The 20,441-nt window shown below is 41.4% G+C and overlaps 2 protein-coding genes across 2 annotated transcripts; both read left to right on the top strand.

Annotated features, from left to right (window-relative positions):
* The first annotated feature begins 4,511 nt into the window (after positions 1-4,511).
* On the top strand, positions 4,512-15,685 carry LOC139373554 (synaptonemal complex protein 3). Its single transcript, XM_071114204.1, has 8 exons — positions 4,512-5,098; positions 5,229-5,301; positions 5,414-5,448; positions 5,602-5,719; positions 6,494-6,593; positions 6,685-6,783; positions 7,212-7,316; positions 13,996-15,685. Exons 1-8 carry the CDS (start codon positions 4,966-4,968, stop codon positions 14,047-14,049), a joined length of 717 nt encoding a protein of 238 aa, XP_070970305.1. The 5' UTR covers positions 4,512-4,965; the 3' UTR covers positions 14,050-15,685.
* Positions 15,686-17,764: 2,079 nt separating this feature from the next.
* On the top strand, positions 17,765-19,652 carry LOC139373548 (UNC93-like protein MFSD11). The gene has a single exon (XM_071114192.1). The coding sequence runs from the start codon at positions 17,960-17,962 to the stop codon at positions 19,319-19,321; it is 1,362 nt and encodes a 453-aa protein (XP_070970293.1). The 5' UTR covers positions 17,765-17,959; the 3' UTR covers positions 19,322-19,652.
* Positions 19,653-20,441: the final 789 nt, after the last annotated feature.

Raw genomic sequence — 20,441 nt, 5'->3', positions numbered from 1 at the left:
CAAAGCATGTTTTTGTATTTTTGACATAGACACCAGCAATACAATATAATGTTTGTAGGAAGCAGGAAAAAACTTCATGATTTGCTCAAGTTTCATATTGCCATTGCTCATGTCTCCAAAGGCAACCTGAGATTGCTCTCTTTCTCTGTGACAGGCCAAGCACTACCAGAAGTCAAGATTGTGCTTCTTGGCAGCAGAATCTCTGGCAAGAGTTCCTCTAGAAATACCATCCTGGGTATAAAGAAATGTAGGCAAAAACAGTCAGTTGCACAAGGCAGTCAGTTGTACTACCAGCTACACTGTATGGTGGTCACAGTGATTGAAACACCACACTGGAGCAGTGTTCCGACAGTGACCTCTCCAAAATGGTTTAAAGAAGAGCATAGCATTTGTCTGTGCCGTCCAGTGACATACGTATTCCTCCTGGTAATCCCAACCGATGAGCCATTAAGAGAAGCTGATAAGAGAGCAGTGGAAGAACACATGGGTCTTTTCAGTGAGATGGTTTCGAGACATCCTGTTCACGTATGGTGATAGCCTACAATAAATAACAATTGAGCAGCAGATTGAAAGGAAGCCCTCCAGTGGCTTGTTACAAAATGTGAGAACAAATATGTTCTTAGCAATATGCTCAAAGCGGAAAATACTCGGAAGTTGTAAAACGTTTGGAGAAGATAAAGGAGATGATGGAAAGAAACAGGTAAATAATAGCCACATTTATCTAAATGGTTAGTTTCAATAAGGAACCCTATTGCCACATGTTCTTTCTCAATTAATTTGTCTCAAGTCTCAACAGCAGCAAGCATTTCAAAAACATTTTCTGTTTTGTGCCTACTTACCCAACCCTAAACTGTCATATTCAGCACTTCATCTCTTGGCATCTGAACGCAGGACAGTACTGCTGGGAAAGCTTTGAAGAACTCAGCAGGAAAGTGCTGTTCACTACAGAGAACCCACTAGAGGACATAAAGCAGAGGGCATTAAGCATGGAAAGAGAAGGGAAGGCTCTCAAGTTGCTCTTGAAACAGTGTGATCAAAGGCATCATGTGCTGAACTTAAATGGAATGATCTCCCTTAGATCACAGAGCTTTTGTGGAAGTTGGAGAGCATGGTGATAGGAAACGGGATTACAGTAGGTTTTACAAGACCTTGAAGAGGAGAGCAGCGATTGACAGAGGGAAGCAGAGGATGTTGAAAGTGCAAGAGCAACGAAATATGATCAAAGAAAATCAAAGAAAGTCCAGTGCAGTGGTCCATTTGCAGTATACCCACATGACTACTGTGGTCTTTGACCCCTTTCCTCTATTAGCTTAATTGACCTTTGTGACAGAGGTATCACACACATTAATAATTCAACCATTTGAAGAATTTATTTCTAAAACGCTATATCCACCAATTTTTCACATTTGTGTTTTGTAATCAGAAATCATTGCTTATTTGTGTGTAAAATATTACTGTTCTCAGACTTGTAATTCATAGATATTAGATGTGTACGAAAATAAATGTTTTTGCAAAATGCTATATATCCATTGTTTAGCTGAAATGGAATGTTCGTATCCTGTATATTTGACTGTGATATGTGGTTGTCTCTATCTTAAGATGAATTCATTTACTGTAAGTCGCTCTGGATACAAGCATATGCTATATGTTAAATGTAAATGTTTTACGTACAGATCTCATATTACTGTATTGAATTGTCTATATATATATATATTATATATATATATATATATATATATATTGATGTCACATGTAATTATATTACATTTGACTGTGCAAAACCTAGCAGTAGTACTTGTGTCTCTGAGAGTGAGGCGGTATATAGCATATAAAACATGATTATTTGTCTCTGAAATTAAACCAAGTGATACATTTTAAACAAATACATGTCTGTCATTGAACAGCCCCTTGCCATGATTAGATAGTGAAAAAAACACACATTCTTTCATAATTTCTTTCATCAATAAAAGCAAATGTACCAACATTTCTGAAAATGTATATATAGCGTTTTGGAATGAAACTCTTCAGTTGTAGATGCCACATTTCTCTCACATATTGCAAAGACCAACTTCTCTTTTAGGATGTCACTTAGGCCTACTTGATATAAGCCTAAACATAGATATAGTAAATACTAACACTATTTTTGTTCAGTCTCTTTCAATAAATAAATGGTACAGGGAACTTTTGTATCTCACCTTCCACCCTACACTCTTTTCACAGAACCTGCAATCCACCTCTCAGAACTCAGGATTGTTCTTCTGGGATGGAGAATGAGTGGGAAAAAGTTCAGCAGGCAACACCATCCTGGTAAGGGAGGAATTTCAGACTGAGCAAGTAACATCTGAGTGTTTAGAGGGGCAGGGTGCAGTGGCAGGGCAACAGCTCACTGTTGGACATACCAGGAAGATGGACAACCTCTGAGATCAACACTCCAAAGATGGAGAAACTGGAGAAAGCTCACAGTGTGTCTCTGTGTGCCTCAACCGCATGCATTCCTTCTGGTCGTTCCTGCTGGCGTCTGCTTCAAAGAAGTTGAAAGAAGAACCACGGAGGAACACATGGGTATGCTCAGTGAGACAGTCTGGAGACACACCATGGTGCTAGGAGACCATGCCATTGAGCAGCACAATGAAAGTGAAGAAGAGGCCCTACAATGGCTCATTGAGAAATGTGTTTTCAATAACATGAACAAAACCAGGTCACAGAGCTATTGGAGAAGAAGGAGGAATTGGTGGCAAAGAACAGAAGTTGCCACACCAGAAATGAGGATCTAGATGATGAAGAAAAAACGATATCTGTAACTGAATGGGAAGATCTAGTCGAGAAGATGGTCAAGATAACAACAGAGGAATCGCAGAGGAAGCATTGTTTTTTCCCCCTCCCAGCAGTAACTTTGATTTAAAGAAAGAGAACCTTGGATCTTGCATGTTTTTATTATATATGCCTATTCAATAAGTGCATACCACACAACTGCACTACTTTTACTGTGTGAAAAGAAAGGCACACAATATGAGGGGCTTTACTCAACCCTGCTTTTACGTTTCAGTGAGTGGTGGCACCCCCTCTGAAGATGGAAGCTCAGTTTATAGTGCTGAAGCACACACCAAGGCAAATATACTTATGACTAACAAAGTGAACAAATGGCTAGGTCAACTGAGTACAGATGTCAGTGTTATTGAGCCAACAAGGAAGACAAGGACAAACACAGGAAGCATAGACTTCCCTCTTCCCAGCAGTAAGTCTATTAAAATGACAAGCTTACTGATGAGTCTTGAATAATAACCACCACTCCTGCTTTAATTCTCCTTTCTGTACTAAGTTGATGACTGATGATTACTTTTATTAGGAATTGATTTGTCTCATACATCATGTACAATTATACAATTATTCACCTAGACATACTAGCAGCACATAATTTGCAAACATTACAAACATAGTGCAAGAGCCACGTAACATTAGACTTAAAGTATTCACATAGACAGATAACCATACAGCACAGTACAACCACAACACAACAACAGCTAAATGTACCAGAAAGATATTGCAAAGCTATTTTTGTTTTACATAATATACAGCTGCACAGCTATTATTTTTTTTATTTTATTTAACCTTTATTTAACCAGGTAGGCAAGTTGAGAACAAGTTCTCATTTACAATTGCGACCTGGCCAAGATAAAGCAAAGCAGTTCGACACATACAACGACACAGAGTTACACATGGAGTAAAACAAACATACAGTCAATAATACAGTATAAACAAGTCTATATACGATGTGAGCAAATGAGGTGAGATAAGGGAGGTAAAGGCAAAAAAACAACAAAAAAAGGCCATGGTGGCAAAGTAAATACAATATAGCAAGTAAATGGTCAAGATGTTCAAATGTTCATAAATGACCAGCATGGTCAAATAATAATAATCACAGTAGTTGTCGAGGGTGCAACAGGTCACAACCTCAGGAGTAAATGTCAGTTGGCTTTTCATAGCCGATCATTTGAGAGTATCTCTACCATTCCTGCTGTCTCTAGAGAGTTGAAAACAGCAGGTCTGGGACAGGTAGCACATCCGGCAAACAGGTCAGGGTTCCATAGCCGCAGGAAGAACAGTTGAAACTGCAGTAGCAGCACGGCCAGGTGGACTGGGGACAGCAAGGAGTCATCATGCCAGGTAGTCCTGAGGCATGGTCCTAGGGCTCAGGTCCTCCGAGAGAGAGAAAGAAAGAAAGAAAGAGAGAATTAGAGAGAGCATACTTAAATTCACACAGGACACCGGATAAGACAGGAGAAATACTCAAGAGCAGTGTGTGGTTTCCTTTTTCCTTAATCTTGTTCAACTGTTACCATGCACCTGCAAAAAAGATTGCTCAGATGTGCGAGTGCCTTTTGAATTTGGAGTTCTGATATTTGGCAAGCCTGGTAAACAGTACTGATGTAACTTGTTATAGGGAAATGTGCCAAATTTTTCCTGGTGGCTGCACAATGGGCCCTTATCTGAACCCTGGCATTGCTGCTTGCAGCTACTGTATATATGATCCCTGTACTCTTCTAGCTAGCCTAGATACGACTACAAGATCTGGATTTGAGTGTCTTTGAAGTCTGGTTTAGGTCGTCCTGCCTCTTAAGATTTCATAGCAAGCTCGTGCTATCATGGCGCGAAATCCTGGAGAACCAATTATATTTTCCTTGGCGGGAACAGACCAGCAGGAACGTCAAATACAGTTTACTTTAGAGACTCTGTGGAAACGCTACAGCAGCAACAACGTAACCATAACGTAGACTGTATAAATATATACAGTATTAGCAACTAATAAACATTTGACTTATGTCGACATTACAGTAGGTTAAAGCGGTAGCAGTGACTAGTATTCGTCCTCACTTAATTTAAACGTTGACGTAAATAAACAGTAGTTAGTTAGTCTAGTGTGTTCCTTAGATTTTTGGCTAGAATAACACACGTCCGGTACTGTTAATGGCCTCCACTGGGAGAAAACAGTCAAAGAAAACGAAGCATGCAGAAGACTCAACTGACATAAAATCGTTTGATTTCGCTCTTGAGGACGAAAAGACAGGACTGAGTTGTTCAGAGGATGACATCCGAGAAGGTATCTAGCTAACTAACGAACGTTAGCTATGCAAAGGCAATTGGTTTTCTGACCCCATTTGGGCTAGCTAACAGTTAGCTATTTACCGTATGTGGTATCTTATCACCTTCATCTCTGCCAATGTCCATAGATGAAACTCCTGTTGTTGACAAGATGGCCAAGAAAAGGTCATTTGAGGAGGATGATCTAAAAGTTGGAGTGGGGTAAGTTATAAAGTTAGCAAACATAAATTAAGCTTCCTACCAGCAACGGCCTCTAATCGTCTAATTGAGCCTTCATCCTTGTAATTGTTTCTTGAATCTTGGCATTCCCTAGGAACGAGGTACAAACCATGTTGGAGAGATTTGGAGGCAAGTTTATCACAATGTGATTTATTTTAGCTAGACAATAGCTATATATTGAATACTCTAAAACAACTGTTGGTTAAGGTTGTCGTAACCAAAGGTAGGCTTATGCTATGTTCTTTAATACATGTTTGTCTCAAATTAGTATTTGTTTCATAGCTGATATAAGCAAAGCCATGCAAGCCAAGAGGAAACGTTTAGAGACCTTCACCAAGAGCTCACTGAAGGGCAGCAATCAGAAACTGGAGCAGCTGTGGAATACCCAGTATGCACAAAGGTAACAACACCTGCTGAGACCAGAGATTGTGTGAGGCATGTCAGCCCTCCTTCACCTCAGCAACACCTCCTGACATTGAATATAGGCAGTATCACAACCAGCAGTGATTGGGAGTCCCATAGGGCGGCGCACAATTGACCCAGAGTCATCTGGGTTTGGTATGTGTAGGCCATCATTGTAAATAAGAATTTGTTCTTAACTGACTTGCCTAGTTAAATAAAGGTTAAATTAAAATATATATAAAATGTACACACAGATGGCACCCAGTTTGTCATATACATTAAGTGAAAAAATTCTGAAAAAAACAGGGCCCATATGAATGTCTGCATTCTTTGTTTAGCTAGGTGTTTTCTTTATTCAGGTGGAGCTGAAGAATACAAAGGTACCAATCAGAAGTATACTTCTACCTGAAAGTTTTGCTTTGTTCTCATTAAAATCTCCATGAACACTGCCAGTTGAATTTTTGTATCGTAGCTTGCTCTTTGTGTCAATGTTTTTGGATCACCTTTGAAACAATATGCATGCTCTCAAATCAAGCACCCAGACTCCAGCAACAACAACAAAACTAAGAATATAATTATGTTTGGGCGCATTGTCAATGACTACACATGGCAGGTAACATTTGATATCACTGTAGTGGCCAAAATCCTATCCCAGACACCATTTTATTGCCATTAGTTTACACATTTATTAGCCTACATCTGATGTTTGCTTTGCACTTTGTTATTTGTCTTGGGTAACGGTGAAAACTTTGTCTACTGGGTGTTTTTGCAGGCAGAAGCTGACTCAGGAGTACTCACAGCAGGTGTCATCTGTGCTGCAGCAATGGGAGATTGATGCACAGAAATCAGAGGATCAGGAGGAAAAATTGAATGTCAGTGCTTTTCTGTATACTGATAATGCAACTTTTTCGGGACTCAGATACAGTATACAGCTGAAATGTAACATGATCTTTTCCTCTGTAGAACTTGTTTCGCCAGCAACAAAAACTGTTCCAGCAGGCTAGAGTGGTGCAAAGCCAGAAACTGAAAACCATCAAAGAGCTATATGAGCAGTTCATTAAGGCGAGTCCCAGATGACAGTTTCCTCATACAATGTTAGGCAGGTGCAAATGCTCCCAAAGACATTGATCCATAGCTGGAATTCCATCATTACAGATGAGGAATTTTACACAACTTTTTCACAAGTGTTTTTGATTTGCACATCAGTATGGTACTTAATTTATAACTTGGCCGTTCTGTGGCATTCGCTAGATGACTTCTCCGTCAGGTTTGTTTTCTGTATTTACGGGTCATGCTACGGGAGTACCAATTTCAAAATTACGCGTCAACTCGCTGCTGTTCTCCAACACACTATTGTACAAATCAAAACACCTGTCAAATTGAAGTGCAAAAAAAACGCTATTTGGAATGATTCAATTTCAACCCAGATCTTTCTATCAAGTTAATCAAAATAATTGAAACTCTTGGGTTTGTCATAATGTCTTTTTAAGAACATGGAGGAGATGGAGAAGAGCCATGAGACCTTCTTGCAGGGGGCACAGGTGGAGCTGAAGAAGGAGATGGCAGTGTTGCAGAAGAAAGTTATGATGGACACTGTGAGTTACGCAATGTCAATTGCTTCGACAGTTAAAAAAAAATTGTACACATGACAAAATTATGTTAAGTTCAGCTAATTGGCTTGGCTCAAAGCTAGCAAACGGTCAAAAATAACTTATTTTCACGTCATGTAGCCTTCATGTCTGAGGGTTAATTAAAGTAAATTGAAACTGCTTATTAATTTATGATAGAAGTTATGTTGCGTCCAACTCCTACTCATTTCTGGCTACCACTGAGTTATGGCAAGAAGAATGTCGCCGAAGGAGATGGCTGCCGTTTTACGATCCCGTAACCAATTGTGCTATTGTGTATGTTTTTTTCGCGTTATTTGTAACTTATTTTGTACAATAAGGATTTACTTCAGACGCCCGACAAGGTGTCGAGGACAAAGGTATGGGTGCCTTGTAAGGATCCGTCGCCGAGAGGGTACTTTTTCCATCGGTCCTATTAGCCAACGTACAATCAATCGATAATAAAATAGACCAAGTACGATCATGTATATCCTACCAATGGGACATTAAAAACTGTATTATCTTATATTTCACCGAATCGTGGCTGAACAACGACATGAATAACATACAGCTGGCTGGTTTTAAGCTTTTTCGGCAGGATAGAACAGCGGCCTCTGGTAAGACAAGGGGTAGCGGTCTATGTATATTTGCACAAAGTTAAGTAGGGGAAGGGGGTATATTTGACCTCCATCATCTAGGAAGTGACAATGGTTAATCAAATTTCCCCATTTATGCCCATTGTTTTTGCTCAGTTTTGCAGGCCTTCTCATACATCTGCAACTGTATATGCATTCGTAAATCATGACCGTTCTTGAGTTGGGCCCTGGGATGGTCCAACTGTTGAGAATCTGAGTCTATGGTTGTTGTATGGGAAAGGGGTTGAGTGTATCCCACAACTGTTACGAGGGAGTAAAAGATGTTAGGGACAATATAGGATGATTCACAATAATTGTTTGCTAATGTAATAATTGCTTGCCATAATGTAATTTTGGTAATGGCGAGACTGGTGAGAAGTAAAAATCCTTTACATAAATTGCCTACATTACTACAAATATTAATAGCTAATTATGGAAAATAAGAAACAGGATTTTATTTAATTTTAATGGCTATATATAAAATACAAATACAGTTGAAGTCGGAGGTTTACATACACCTTACACCTTATACATTTAAACTCAGTTTTTCACAATTCCTGACATTTAATCCTTGTAAAAATTCCCTGTCTTAGGTCAGTTATGATCAACACTTTATTTTATGAATGTGAAATGTCAGAATAATATGAGAGAATGATTTATTTCAGCTTTTATTTCTTTCATCATTCTTTCATCACATTCCCAGTGGGTTTTCTATAGGATTGAGGTCAGGGCTTTGTGATGGCCACTCCAATACCTTGACTTTGTTGTCCTTAAGCCATTTTGCAACAACTTTGTAAGTATGCTTGGCGTCATTGTCCTTTTGGAAGACCTATTTGCGACCAAGCTTTAACTTCCTGACTTGCTTCAATAGATCCACACAATTGTCCTCCCTCATGATGCCACCTATTTTGTGAAGTGCACCAGTCCTCCATGCAGCAAAGCACCCCCACAACATGATGCTGCCACCCCTGTTCTTCAGAGTTTGGATGGTGTTCTTCGGCTTGCAAGCCTCCCCTTTTTTCTCCAAACATAACGATGGTCATTATGGCCAAACGGTTCTATTTTTGTTTCATCAGACCAGAGGACATTTCTCCAAAAAGTACGATCTTTGTCCCCATGTACAGTTGCAAACCGTAGTCTGGCTTTTTTTACGGCGGTTTTGGAGCAGTGTCTTCTTCCTTGCTGAGCGGCCTTTCAGGTTATGTCAATATAGGACTCGTTTTACTTTGGATATAGATACTTTTGTACCTGTTTCCTCCAGCATCTTCACAAGGTCCTTTGCTGTTGTTCTGGGATTGAATTGCACTTTTTTTTTTAATCTCTAGGAGACAGAACGCGTCTCCTTCCTGAGCGGTATGATGGCTGCGTGGTGCCATGGTGTTTATACTTGCGTACTATTGTTTGTACAGATGAACGTGGTACCTTCAGGCATTTAGAAATTGCTCCCAAGGATGAACCAGGCTTGTGGAGGTCTACAATCTGAGGTCTTGGCTGATCTTCTTTGATTTTCCCATGATGTCAAGCAAAGAGACACTGGGTTTGAAGGTAGGCCTTGAAATACATCCACAGGTACACCTCCAATTGACTCAAATTAGGTCAATTAGCCTATCAGAAGCTTCTAAGACATGACATCATTTTCTGGAATTTTCCAAGTTGTTTAAAGGCACAGACAACTTAGTGTATGTAACCTTCTGACCCACTGGAATTGTGATACAGTGAATTATAAGTGAAATAATTTGTCTGTAAACAATTGTTGGAAAAATTACTTGTCATGCCCAAAGTATCATGCACAAAGTAACCGACTTGCCAAAACTATAGTTTGTTAACAAGAAATTTGTGGAGTGGTTGAAAAACAAGTTTTAAGGGCCTCCCGGGTGGCGCAATGGTTAAGGGCGCTGTACTGCAGCGCCAGCTGTGCCATCAGAGTCCCTGGGTTCGTGCCCAGGCTCTGTCGTAACCGGCCGCGACCGGGAGGTCCATGGGGCGACGCACAATTGGCCTAGCGTCGCCCGGGTTAGGGAGGGCTTGGTCGGTAGGGGTGTCCTTGTCTCATCGCGCACCAGCGACTCCTGTGGCGGGCTGGGCGCAGTGTGCGCTAACCAAGGTTGCCAGGTGCACGGTGTTTCCTCCGGCGCATTGGTGCGGCTGGCTTCCGGGTTGGATGCGTGCTGTGTTAAGAGTGCGGCTTGGTTGGGTTGTGTATCGGAGGACGCATGACTTTCAACCTTCGTCTCTCCAGAGCCCGTACGGGAGTTGTAGCGATGAGACAAGATAGTAGCTACTACAACAATTGGATACCACAAATTTGGAGAGAAAAAGGGGTAAAAAAAAAAACAAGTTTTAATGACTCCAACCTAAGTGTATGTAACCTTCCGACTTTAAATAAATATATATATATATATATATTTTTTAATGGCTATATATAATACAAATCGAGGTGAGGGTGATGGAAATGTATTTGGCGGTTGATCTGCTTCTGTTCTGTGGGTGGCACTGTGTGCTCTTTTGGAAGGATGTGTCCCGGTTTCCGGGGCTATGGGGTCGGGGGTGGTCTGCCGGGCATTGGGATGACAACCCAACTTGGGATGGGGAGGGGTTTTAGCGGGTGGAATAGTGGGGACCAATTGGAGGTTTACTAAGTAGCAATGCAAATGTCATGGTACAGCTATATAGACATTCAATCATCATGTTACTTTTTAATTGTACGTTTACAAACATATTTTGAAAAATAGAAATTAAACTTGTGTCTCATTATGGTAAGTGGTGAAATAAGTATAGCCAGTTGTAATTGTAATGGCTTAGCAGATAATAAGAAAAGACGATCAGTATTTACCGGGCTAAAAGAGAATGAGTGTAATATATTGTTTACAGGAAACTCATTTTGTGGAAAGAGGACTGGAGGGGGGAATATACACTGCTCAAAAAAATAAAGGGAACACTTAAACAACACAATGTAACTCCAAGTCAATCACACTTCTGTGAAATCAAACTGTCCACTTAGGAAGCAACACTGATTGACAATAAATTTCACATGCTATTGTGTAAATGGAATAGACAACAGGGGGAAATTATAGGCAATTAGCAAGACACCCCCAATAAAGGAGTGGTTCGGCAGGTGGGGACCACAGACCACTTCTCAGTTCCTATGCTTCCTGGCTGATGTTTTGGTCACTTTTGAATGCTGTCGGTGCTTTCACTCTAGTGGTAGCATGAGACGGAGTCTACAACCCACACAAGTGGCTCAGGTAGTGCAGCTCATCCAGGATGGAACATCAATGCGAGCTGTGGCAAGAAGGTTTGCTGTGTCTGTCAGCGTAGTGTCCAGAGCATGGAGGCGCTGCCAGGAGACAGGCCAGTACATCAGGAGACGTGGAGGAGGCCGTAGGAGGGCAACAACCCAGCAGCAGGACTGCTACCTCCGCCTTTGTGCAAGGAGGAGCAGGATGAGCACTGCCAGAGCCCTGCAAAATGACCTCCAGCAGGCCACAAATGTGCATGTGTCTGCTCAAACAGTCAGAAACAGACTCCATGAGGGTGGTATGAGGGCCCGACGTCCACAGGTGGGGGTTGTGCTTACAGCCCAACACCGTGCAGGACGTTTTTAATTTGCCAGATAACACCAAGATTGGCAAATTCGCCACTGGCGCCCTGTGCTCTTCACAGATGAAAGCAGGTTCACACTGAGCACATGTGACAGACGTGACAGTCTGGAGATGCCGTCGAGAACGTTCTGCTGCCTGAAACATCCTCCAGCATGACCGGTTTGGCGTTGGGTCAGTCATGGTGTGGGGTGGCATTTCTTTGGGGGGGCCGCACAGCCCTCCATGTGCTCGCCAGAGGTAGCCTGACTGCCATTAGGTACCGAGATGAGATCCCTCAGACCCCTGATATGCTGGTGCGGTTGGCCCTGGGTTCCTCCTAATGCAAGACAATGCTAGCATTGACCTCATGTGGCTGGAGTGTCAGCAGTTCCTGCAAGAGGAAGGCATTGATGCTATGGACTGGCCCGCCCGTTCCCCAGACCTGAATGCAATTGAGCACATCTGGGACAGCATGTCTCGCTCCATCCACCAACGCCACGTTGCACCACAGACTGTCCAGGAGTTGGCGGATGCTTTAGTCCAGGTCTGGGAAAACCATCCGCCACCTCATCAGGAGCATGCCCAGGCGTTGTAGGGAGGTCATACAGGCACGTGGAGGCCACACACACTACTGAGCCTCATTTTGACTTGTTTTAAGGACATTACATCAAAGTTGGATCAGCCTGTAGTGTGGTTTTTCACTTTAATTTTGAGTGTGACTCCAAATCCAGACCTCCATGGGTTGATAAATTTGATTTCCATTGATAATTTTTGTGTGATTTTGTTGTCAGCACATTCAACTATGTAAAGAAAAAAGTATATAATAAGAATATTTCATTGATTCAGATCTAGGATGTGTTATTTTAGTGTTCCCTTTTATTTTTTTGAGCAGTGTATTTCTCCCATGGGCAAATAAATTCAAGAAGGGGTGATTTATATTAATTAACAGTCATTTTGATCCAAATGTGAAATTGGCCAAACAGATCATCAAGGTAGATGGATTATTTTAAATATGTTATATGACAATAAACAGATGGCTTATTAACCTATACAGTCCAAATAATGATGATCCAAGCTTCTTTGAAAATATATATAAGAATTTATCAACTCTACAAGCCACACTAGACTCTATTATTATGGTGGGGGATTTTAATAAGGTTTTACTGGTGTTTTGCGGTTACTATTTAATGAAGCTGCCAGTTGAGGACTTGAGGCGTCTGTTTCTCAAACTAGACACTAATGTACTTGTCCTTTTGCTCAGTTGTGCACCAGGGCCTCCCACTCCTCTTTCTATTCTGGTTAGGGCCAGTTTGCGCTTTTCTGTGAAGGGAGTAGTACACAACGTTGTACGAGATCTTCAGTTTCTTGGCAATTTCTCCCATGGAATAGGCTTCATTTCTCAGAACAAGAATAGACTGACGAGTTTCAGGAGAAAGTTATAACAGTAACATACCAATAAAACTTTTTTTTTTTTAAAGACGAGCCTGCTGGCCTTACTGAGTTGATAGGAACATTAGACCAAGCTATTTAGGAGGGATATCCACACCTAGCAGGAAAAACAGATGTGATGTGCCGAGGGGTGCCCTATACCTGTGCCCGGAGGGGAGTATTTCAAAGTATGGGTACAGGGGGTGGCTTTGGTCTAAAATGATTTTGTGAGCCTTGCGGTGGGCCCTGACCTTAAAGATCTCATCCAGGCCTGTCTGTTTGACTCCTAGTACCTTGCTTGCTGTGGTGATAATCCGTCTATATTTCTATGGCTGACAGTGGGCATTGCCAAACCAACAAACAATACAAAAAGTTAAAATACTCTCAATTAAAGATTGTAAAACAGTCAGTATAGTACAGTCTACATTAAAAGATCCCAGCTTTTTGAGAAAGTACAGTCTGTTGGCTCTTCTTGTAGATCAGGTCTGTACATTTACTCCATTGAAGCTTATTGTCCAAGAGGACACCCAGGTATTTGTATTCCTCTACAATCTCTAAAGGTGGAGGTAGGTGGTGAACACTTCCTGAAGTCTATGCACATCTCTTTGGTCTTGTTGGTATTGAGGACCAAGTGTGATTTCTCACACCGCTCTACAAAGTCATCTAGGAACGGGCCATGATGTTCCTCATCATCATGCAACAGGCTGATCAAGGCAGTGTCATCAGTGAACTTAATAAGGTGTCTGTCAGAATGGGAACTAATACAACTATTAGTGTACAAGATGTACAGGAGTGGGGACAAAACACATCCCTGAGGAGAGCCTGTGTTGGTATTGCGTATGTCTGACACGTGGGGATCTATTTTGACTCGCTGTGAGCGTTGGCTCAGGAAGTCCAACAGCCACAAAAAGTATTCGCCGCATGTGACAAATACAATTTTATTCAATTTTTTTATTTTTTAAAATCTGGAATGATTTCCCATTGGTTACTTGAGTGTTATAACCTATCTCTCTCTGTCCACAGCAACAGCAAGAGATGGCCACTGTCCGCAAGTCTCTTCAGTCTATGCTGTTCTAGAGGAAGTTTAATCTGATGTTACCATGTCAATAGCCTCTACAGTCAAACCGCTAAGGGTTTTTACAATTTGAGAGTTCACAACAATTAGACACTGGAAATGAAAGACAGATAAGGTTTTGAAGGTCTGAATTCTGTTTGTATATTTGCATGCTGTATTTATTCATTAACATGTTGCTTATTCGTATATTTATTTGCCAGTTGATCTGCTATTGTGTACTTACCTGTATGTTTATCTTGTTTGTTTCATAAAACAATTTGCTGTTAACAATACAATTTTGTTTTTATTAAAGCCATTATAAGTAGCAGTTATTTTTTATAATGGACTGAAGTATTTTCTGATTTGTCAAGGCAGACAACAATAACAAAACTTTGATCCACTCCTCTGTCTGTGTGTTTTTACATTTTTGCCTCTTGTTTTTTTCTCCAAACATTGATGTATTCTTTTTTTATATTTACACAATGTTGGGGCTGTACAGTATGTTGGTTGTAATATAGTAGACTATCAAATCACCAGTACATCCCTGCAAATAGGTGGAAATAATGTACCAATAACTGAGCTGGGCATGTAAACAAACCCACAAGGAAGAAGACACTTCACTTACTGGATAGGTTTGCAGGGACTGTTATTTGGCAAAAATGGGTAAGATTTGTTGCTACCTTTTTTAGTGTGTCATACTTTTGTTACGTTTCTCATGAAATCAATGTTTGCTCTGTGTTAGCATTTAAAGAGCTACGTAGGATGTTGTAAATTTACAATTTCCTATGAATACAGTTCAAATTATTTGGGTGTTTTTTTTTTAGGTAAACCAGATGAACGTTTGCTATCCAGGGAATGTGTAAGACAGATGTTGCTGTATACTAGCTACTTCAATGACCTCTTCTGTCTCCTCGTATTGCATTGTTATTCAGGAAAATAACTTGCTGACCCGTGAAAGTGAATGCATACCAGACGATGCTATTATAGCTAGGCCTTTAGTAATATGCATTGACCAGACCTGATATTTTGTATTTTGTCCTTTGAAGTTATGTCTGTATAGTTTGATCAATGTAATGAGTAAAGTATGACTACTATACTTTTATCTATCTCTCCTGCCTTGTTAAATCAAGATGGGTTCTTCTCCTATCTCTTTTCTGGCTTGTTTTGCACCAGGAAAATTGGATGGAGCTGTGGTTGGATGGAGCTGGAAAAAAAACTACAATTCTTTACAGACTTCTAGTTGGGGAGGTCGTCACCACTATAACCAGTGAAAGAAAATATTCAACTTATTCTCAGTGCTGAGTAACATACTCAAACTGATGCTCGTAATATGATGCTCTTTTTGTATCCAAATCCGGCTTTAAACTTCTTCACAACAGTATCTCGGACCTGCCTGGTGTGTTCCTTGTTCTTCATGATGCTCTCTGCGCTTTTAACGGACCTCTGAGACTATCACAGTGCAGGTGCATTTATACAGAGACTTGATTACACACAGGTGGATTGTATTTATCATCATTAGTCATTTAGGTCAACATTGGATCATTCAGAGATCCTCACTGAACTTCTGGAGAGAGTTTGCTGCACTGAAAGTAAAGGGGCTGAATAATTTTGCATTTGTTAAAAAAGTTTGAAATATCCAATAAATGTCGTTCCACTTCATGATTGTGTCCCACTTGTTGTTGATTCTTCACAAAAAAATACAGTTTTATATCTTTATGTTTGAAGCCTGAAATGTGGCAAAAGGTCGCAAAGTTCAAGGGGGCCGAATACTTTCGCAAGGCACTGTATAAGTAAGTACCTAGGAGTCTGGCTAGACTGTAAACTCTCCTTCCAGGCTCATATCAAACATCTCCAATCTAAAATCAAATCTAGAGTCGGCTTTCTATTTCGCAACAAAGCCTCCTTCACTCACACCGCCAAACTTACCCTAGTAAAACTGACTATCCTACCGATCCTCGACTTCGGCGATGTCATCTACAAAATAGCTTCCAATACTCTACTCAGCAAACTGGATGCAGTTTATCACTGTGCCATCCGTTTTGTTACTAAAGCACCTTATACCACCCACCACTGCGACCTGTATGCTCTAGTCGGCTGGCCCTCGCTACATATTCGTCACCAGACCCACTGGCTCCAGGTCATCTACAAGTCCACGCTAGGTAAAGCTCCGCCTTATCTCAGTTCACTGGTCACGATGGCAACACCCACCCGTAGCGCGCGCTCCAGCAGGTGTATCGCACTGATCATCCCTAAAGCCAACACCTCTTTTGGCCGCCTTTCCTTCCAGTTCTCTGCTGCCTGTGACTGGAACGAATTGCAAAAATCGCTGAAGTTGGAGACCTTTATCTCCCTCACCAACTTTAAACATCTGCTATCTGAGCAGCTTACCGATCGCTGCAGCTGTGCATAGTCCATCGGTAAATAGCCCACCCAATTTACCTACCTCATCCCCATACTGTTCTTATTTATTTACTTTTCTGCTCTTTTGCACACCAGTATCTCTACCTGCACATGACCATTGATCATTTATCACTCCAGTGTTAATCTGCTAAATTGTAATTATTCGCCTACCTCCTCATGCCTTTTGCACACAATGTATATAGACTCTTTAAAAAAATATATATACTGTGTTATTGACTTGTTTATTGTTTGCTCCATGTGTTGTTGTCTGTTCACACTGCTATGCTTTATCTTGGCCAGGTCGCAGTTGTAAATGAGAACTTGTTCTCAACTAGCCTACCTGGTTAAATAAAGGTGAAATAAAATATAAATAAAAAGTGCATCACCAATCCTTAGATAAGGCTGTACAGTGTCATATGAATGCCAATAGGTTGACTGGGGAGGTGATTTCCCAGTCAAAGTCCCGCAATTAGAGCTACGACACTAATATTTGCGTAAACTCTTCACAGTTGTGTTCTGTGGGTGTTACCGAGTAGACTGATACCCCATTTCATTGCTCCACATTCCAACATTGTTTAACATTATCTAGACTAAATATGTTATGATTACGCCAATTGTAACCTTCTGCATCACTTTCAACTAGGGACTTCATTTGTGTGAGCCTCGTAGGAAAATACATGTTACTATACCGGGAGGTATAGTAACCAACTATGAATTGAAATATACATGTAGTCAACAGTGATATTCACTGACAACTACATAGGTCACAAACATTTTATGAGCATACCAGCTAACAACTTTTTTTGATTTTTTTATCATGAATTTATTACATTCATTAAAAAGATCAATAACAATCTTTGTGATAACTACAGCTTAGGTTCAATTGTGGATTCTCGGTTTCACCAGCAAGATGACAATTATGACTGAGAGTAAAAATCCCTAGTCAAAATATTCTATACCTAAAAATCTTTAAACTATTTTATACGTTAATGACTGGTATTTTACCTACCTATAGCGCTATTGGCATTCATTATTCTCAGATGAAGTGAGAGAACTCGCACTTGAAAAATGCTCCTCTCGCGCGCTCTGAATCTATCCAATCACCGCTTTCATGCTGTTGACCAATGACGGGGACGTAATGTAGGCTGGAATACGCCCCTATCTTTAAAAGGGCGTGGATTTGGCTAACCTCGTTTGGGGGAAACGCATTTCGCAAGCGTTCACGGAAGTCTCGCGATGTTGCGCCTCTGTTTTGAAGCACTTTTGCGCAGCCTTAACAGTAATTTGTTTCTACCCAGCTAGTGTGGTGTTGCATCTCATCACTCAACTTCCGGTTTTCTTATCGTTGTCGACTATCAGCAGGTTGCCAGTTTCGGTGCAATGTCCATCTGGTTTCTCCACCTTGTTATTGCACAAACGAGGACTCGTCAGACAGACAGTGCAGCACCCGACTCGATGAGGCGTGTGGACCACTTCAGAGGTTTATTAACTAGCTAGCTGATCATCAAAATATAACAGTGCCACCTTAAAAACATGAGTCCAGAAGGAAAGACACTGTTGAACATCGTAATCCTGGGCTTTGGATTTATGTTCATGTTCACTGCTTTTTCAACATGTGGAAATATAGAGCAAACTGTGATCAAGAGTTTCAACAGCACTGGCTTCAGTGGGAGTGGATACACAAGCATGTCCATCATCTATGGAGTTTTCTCTGCATCCAACCTGATTGCTCCCTCGGTAGTGGCAGTTATAGGACCACAACTTTCCATGTTCTTTAGTGGACTAGCATACAGTGGATACATTGCCACGTTCATCAAACCCTTCACTTGGAGTTTTTACACAGCCTCTGTAGTTGTTGGAATAGCGGCGGCAATATTGTGGACTGCTCAGGGTAACCTACTCACCATCAACTCTACAGACGCCACCATTGGCAGGAACTATGGTATTTTCTGGTCCTTGCTACAGTTCAGCTTTTTATTTGGGAACATGTATATTTATTTTGCCTGGCATGGCCATGTTCACATATTAGACAAGGATCGTCAGACTGTATTCATCGCTCTCACGGTCATAAGCCTGATAGGCAGCTTCCTGTTCTTCCTGATCCAGAAGCCAGAGCCTAAGTCCATATCCTCTGATGAATCTGAGTCACTGCTGCAGGCTGAGTCCTCAGAGAGTGCCTCTGTTGTTGTAGTACCTCAAGGTTTCGGTTCCCAGGCTCTGGATGCTTTCAGGAAGGCATTGCAGCTGTCTGTCACTAAAGAGATGCTGCTGTTAAGCATCTTCATAGCATACACAGGACTGGAGCTGACCTTTTACAGTGGGGTATATGGGACGTGTATTGGGGCCATGACTCAATTTGGGGACAATGCCAAAAGTCTGATTGGGCTCTCAGGCATTTTCATTGGCATTGGGGAGATCCTGGGAGGGGGCATGTTTGGGATGTTGAACAAGTGCAACCGGTTTGGGAGGAGCCCTGTGGTGCTGTTGGGGCTGATCACTCACTTTGTGGCCTTCTACTTGATCTTCCTGAACATCGCCAGCGACGCCCCTCTGGCCCCAGAGGAGGGTACAAGCCTGAAGGCCTTCATCACCCCCAGTGTTGAGTTGGCTCTGCTGTGCAGCTTCCTGCTTGGCCTGGGAGACAGCTGCATCAACACCCAGCTGTTGAGCATTGTGGGATACATGTTCCAGGAGGACAGCGCTCCCGCCTTCGCTGTCTTCTACCTTGTCCAGTCCATCATGGCAGCCCTGGCCTTCTTCTACAGTAACTACCTACTACTGCACTGGCAGCTGCTCATCATGGTGCTAGTGGGCTTCCTGGGCACACTATCCTTCTTCATAGCTGAGGGGATGGTGGTCTCCAGAAGACGCGATACTGACAACAATAGCATATGACAACCTAGGCCTAGGGGACAAGGGGCTGTGGTGAGAGGAACTTCCTATCATCCCTTTAGGACCCTTCAACTGACACTGTCACTGGCCTACCTGAGCCCCACCAAGCACAGACTGTAGGTAATGCTGTTTTTGCAGTCATCCCAACTCTATAGATTTTTGCTTTTCAAGTGCAAGAGACACTTTCTGTTGAATGCTGTATGTTTGCTCTACTTGGAGCACATCAGTCCTTTTTTTAAAGGAGGGTATGATAGTGAAGTCCATACAAAATGATTGAACAATGCTGTGAATATGCATTTCTTTGTTGATGTTTATAGAAAGCTAATTCTGATTATTTTAACCGCTCTTTCGGATTGTTATTGCAACCCAGCTAAATTCTGGAAAACTGTCAAATATGTTAAGGGTTCTACTTCCTCCTCTCTGCCACAACAAATTAATTCAGACACTGGCCTCATTTCTGGAAGAAATGGCATCATTGATGCATTTTATTTGATTTAACTAGGCAAGTCAGTTAAGAACAAATTCTTATTTTCAATCACAGCCTAGGAACTGTGGGTTAACTGCCTTGTTCAGGGGCAGAACAACAGATTTTTACCTTGTCAACTCAGGGATTCAATATTGCAACCTTTCGGTTACTAGCCCAACACTCTAACCCCAAGGCTACTTGCTGCCCCAATTTAATCACCATTTTATTTCAGCGGGCTCTCTCTTTGAAATAACTTATAAGCCAATTTACAATGATATTAGGCTGGATGATCAGAGAAATTATAGTCAAAGCTTTTATTTTAGGCTATTTACAGAAAAATAAGTCCAGGATGCTTTGCTAGCCATAGAAAACAAGACATCCACAGGGGCCAACCAATTGGATCCCAGTTTGCTTAAGTGTGCAGAGCCCATCATTTTAGGCTTGATAACCCAAATTGTTATCAGGAAATATTCCAAAAGTATGGAAATCAGCTCTTGTGCTGCGACTCCATATGAGCGGGGATAGTAGTGATCTTAATGAATATTGCCCCATTTCCAGGCTTCCTTGTCTAGCTAAAGTTATTGAATCCTTAGTGAATGTACAACTTTTCTTTTTTTTATCTGAGAAATGTATTTTGAATGTAAACCAATCAGGGTC

The sequence above is a fragment of the Oncorhynchus clarkii genome, chromosome 2, assembly GCF_045791955.1.
Source record: "Oncorhynchus clarkii lewisi isolate Uvic-CL-2024 chromosome 2, UVic_Ocla_1.0, whole genome shotgun sequence".
Lineage (NCBI taxonomy): Eukaryota > Metazoa > Chordata > Actinopteri > Salmoniformes > Salmonidae > Oncorhynchus > Oncorhynchus clarkii.
This window is presented reverse-complemented; position numbering and strand designations above follow the sequence as displayed.

Coding starts and splice junctions, on each gene's coding strand:
- LOC139373554 (XM_071114204.1), top strand. CDS start 4,966: ATGGCCTCCACTGGGAGAAAACAGTCAAAGAAAACGAAGCATGCAGAA. Junction 5,302..5,413: donor GATCTAAAAGTTGGAGTGGG/GTAAGTTATAAA, acceptor GGCATTCCCTAG/GAACGAGGTACAAACCATGT. Junction 5,449..5,601: donor CATGTTGGAGAGATTTGGAG/GCAAGTTTATCA, acceptor TTTGTTTCATAG/CTGATATAAGCAAAGCCATG.
- LOC139373548 (XM_071114192.1), top strand. CDS start 17,960: ATGAGTCCAGAAGGAAAGACACTGTTGAACATCGTAATCCTGGGCTTT.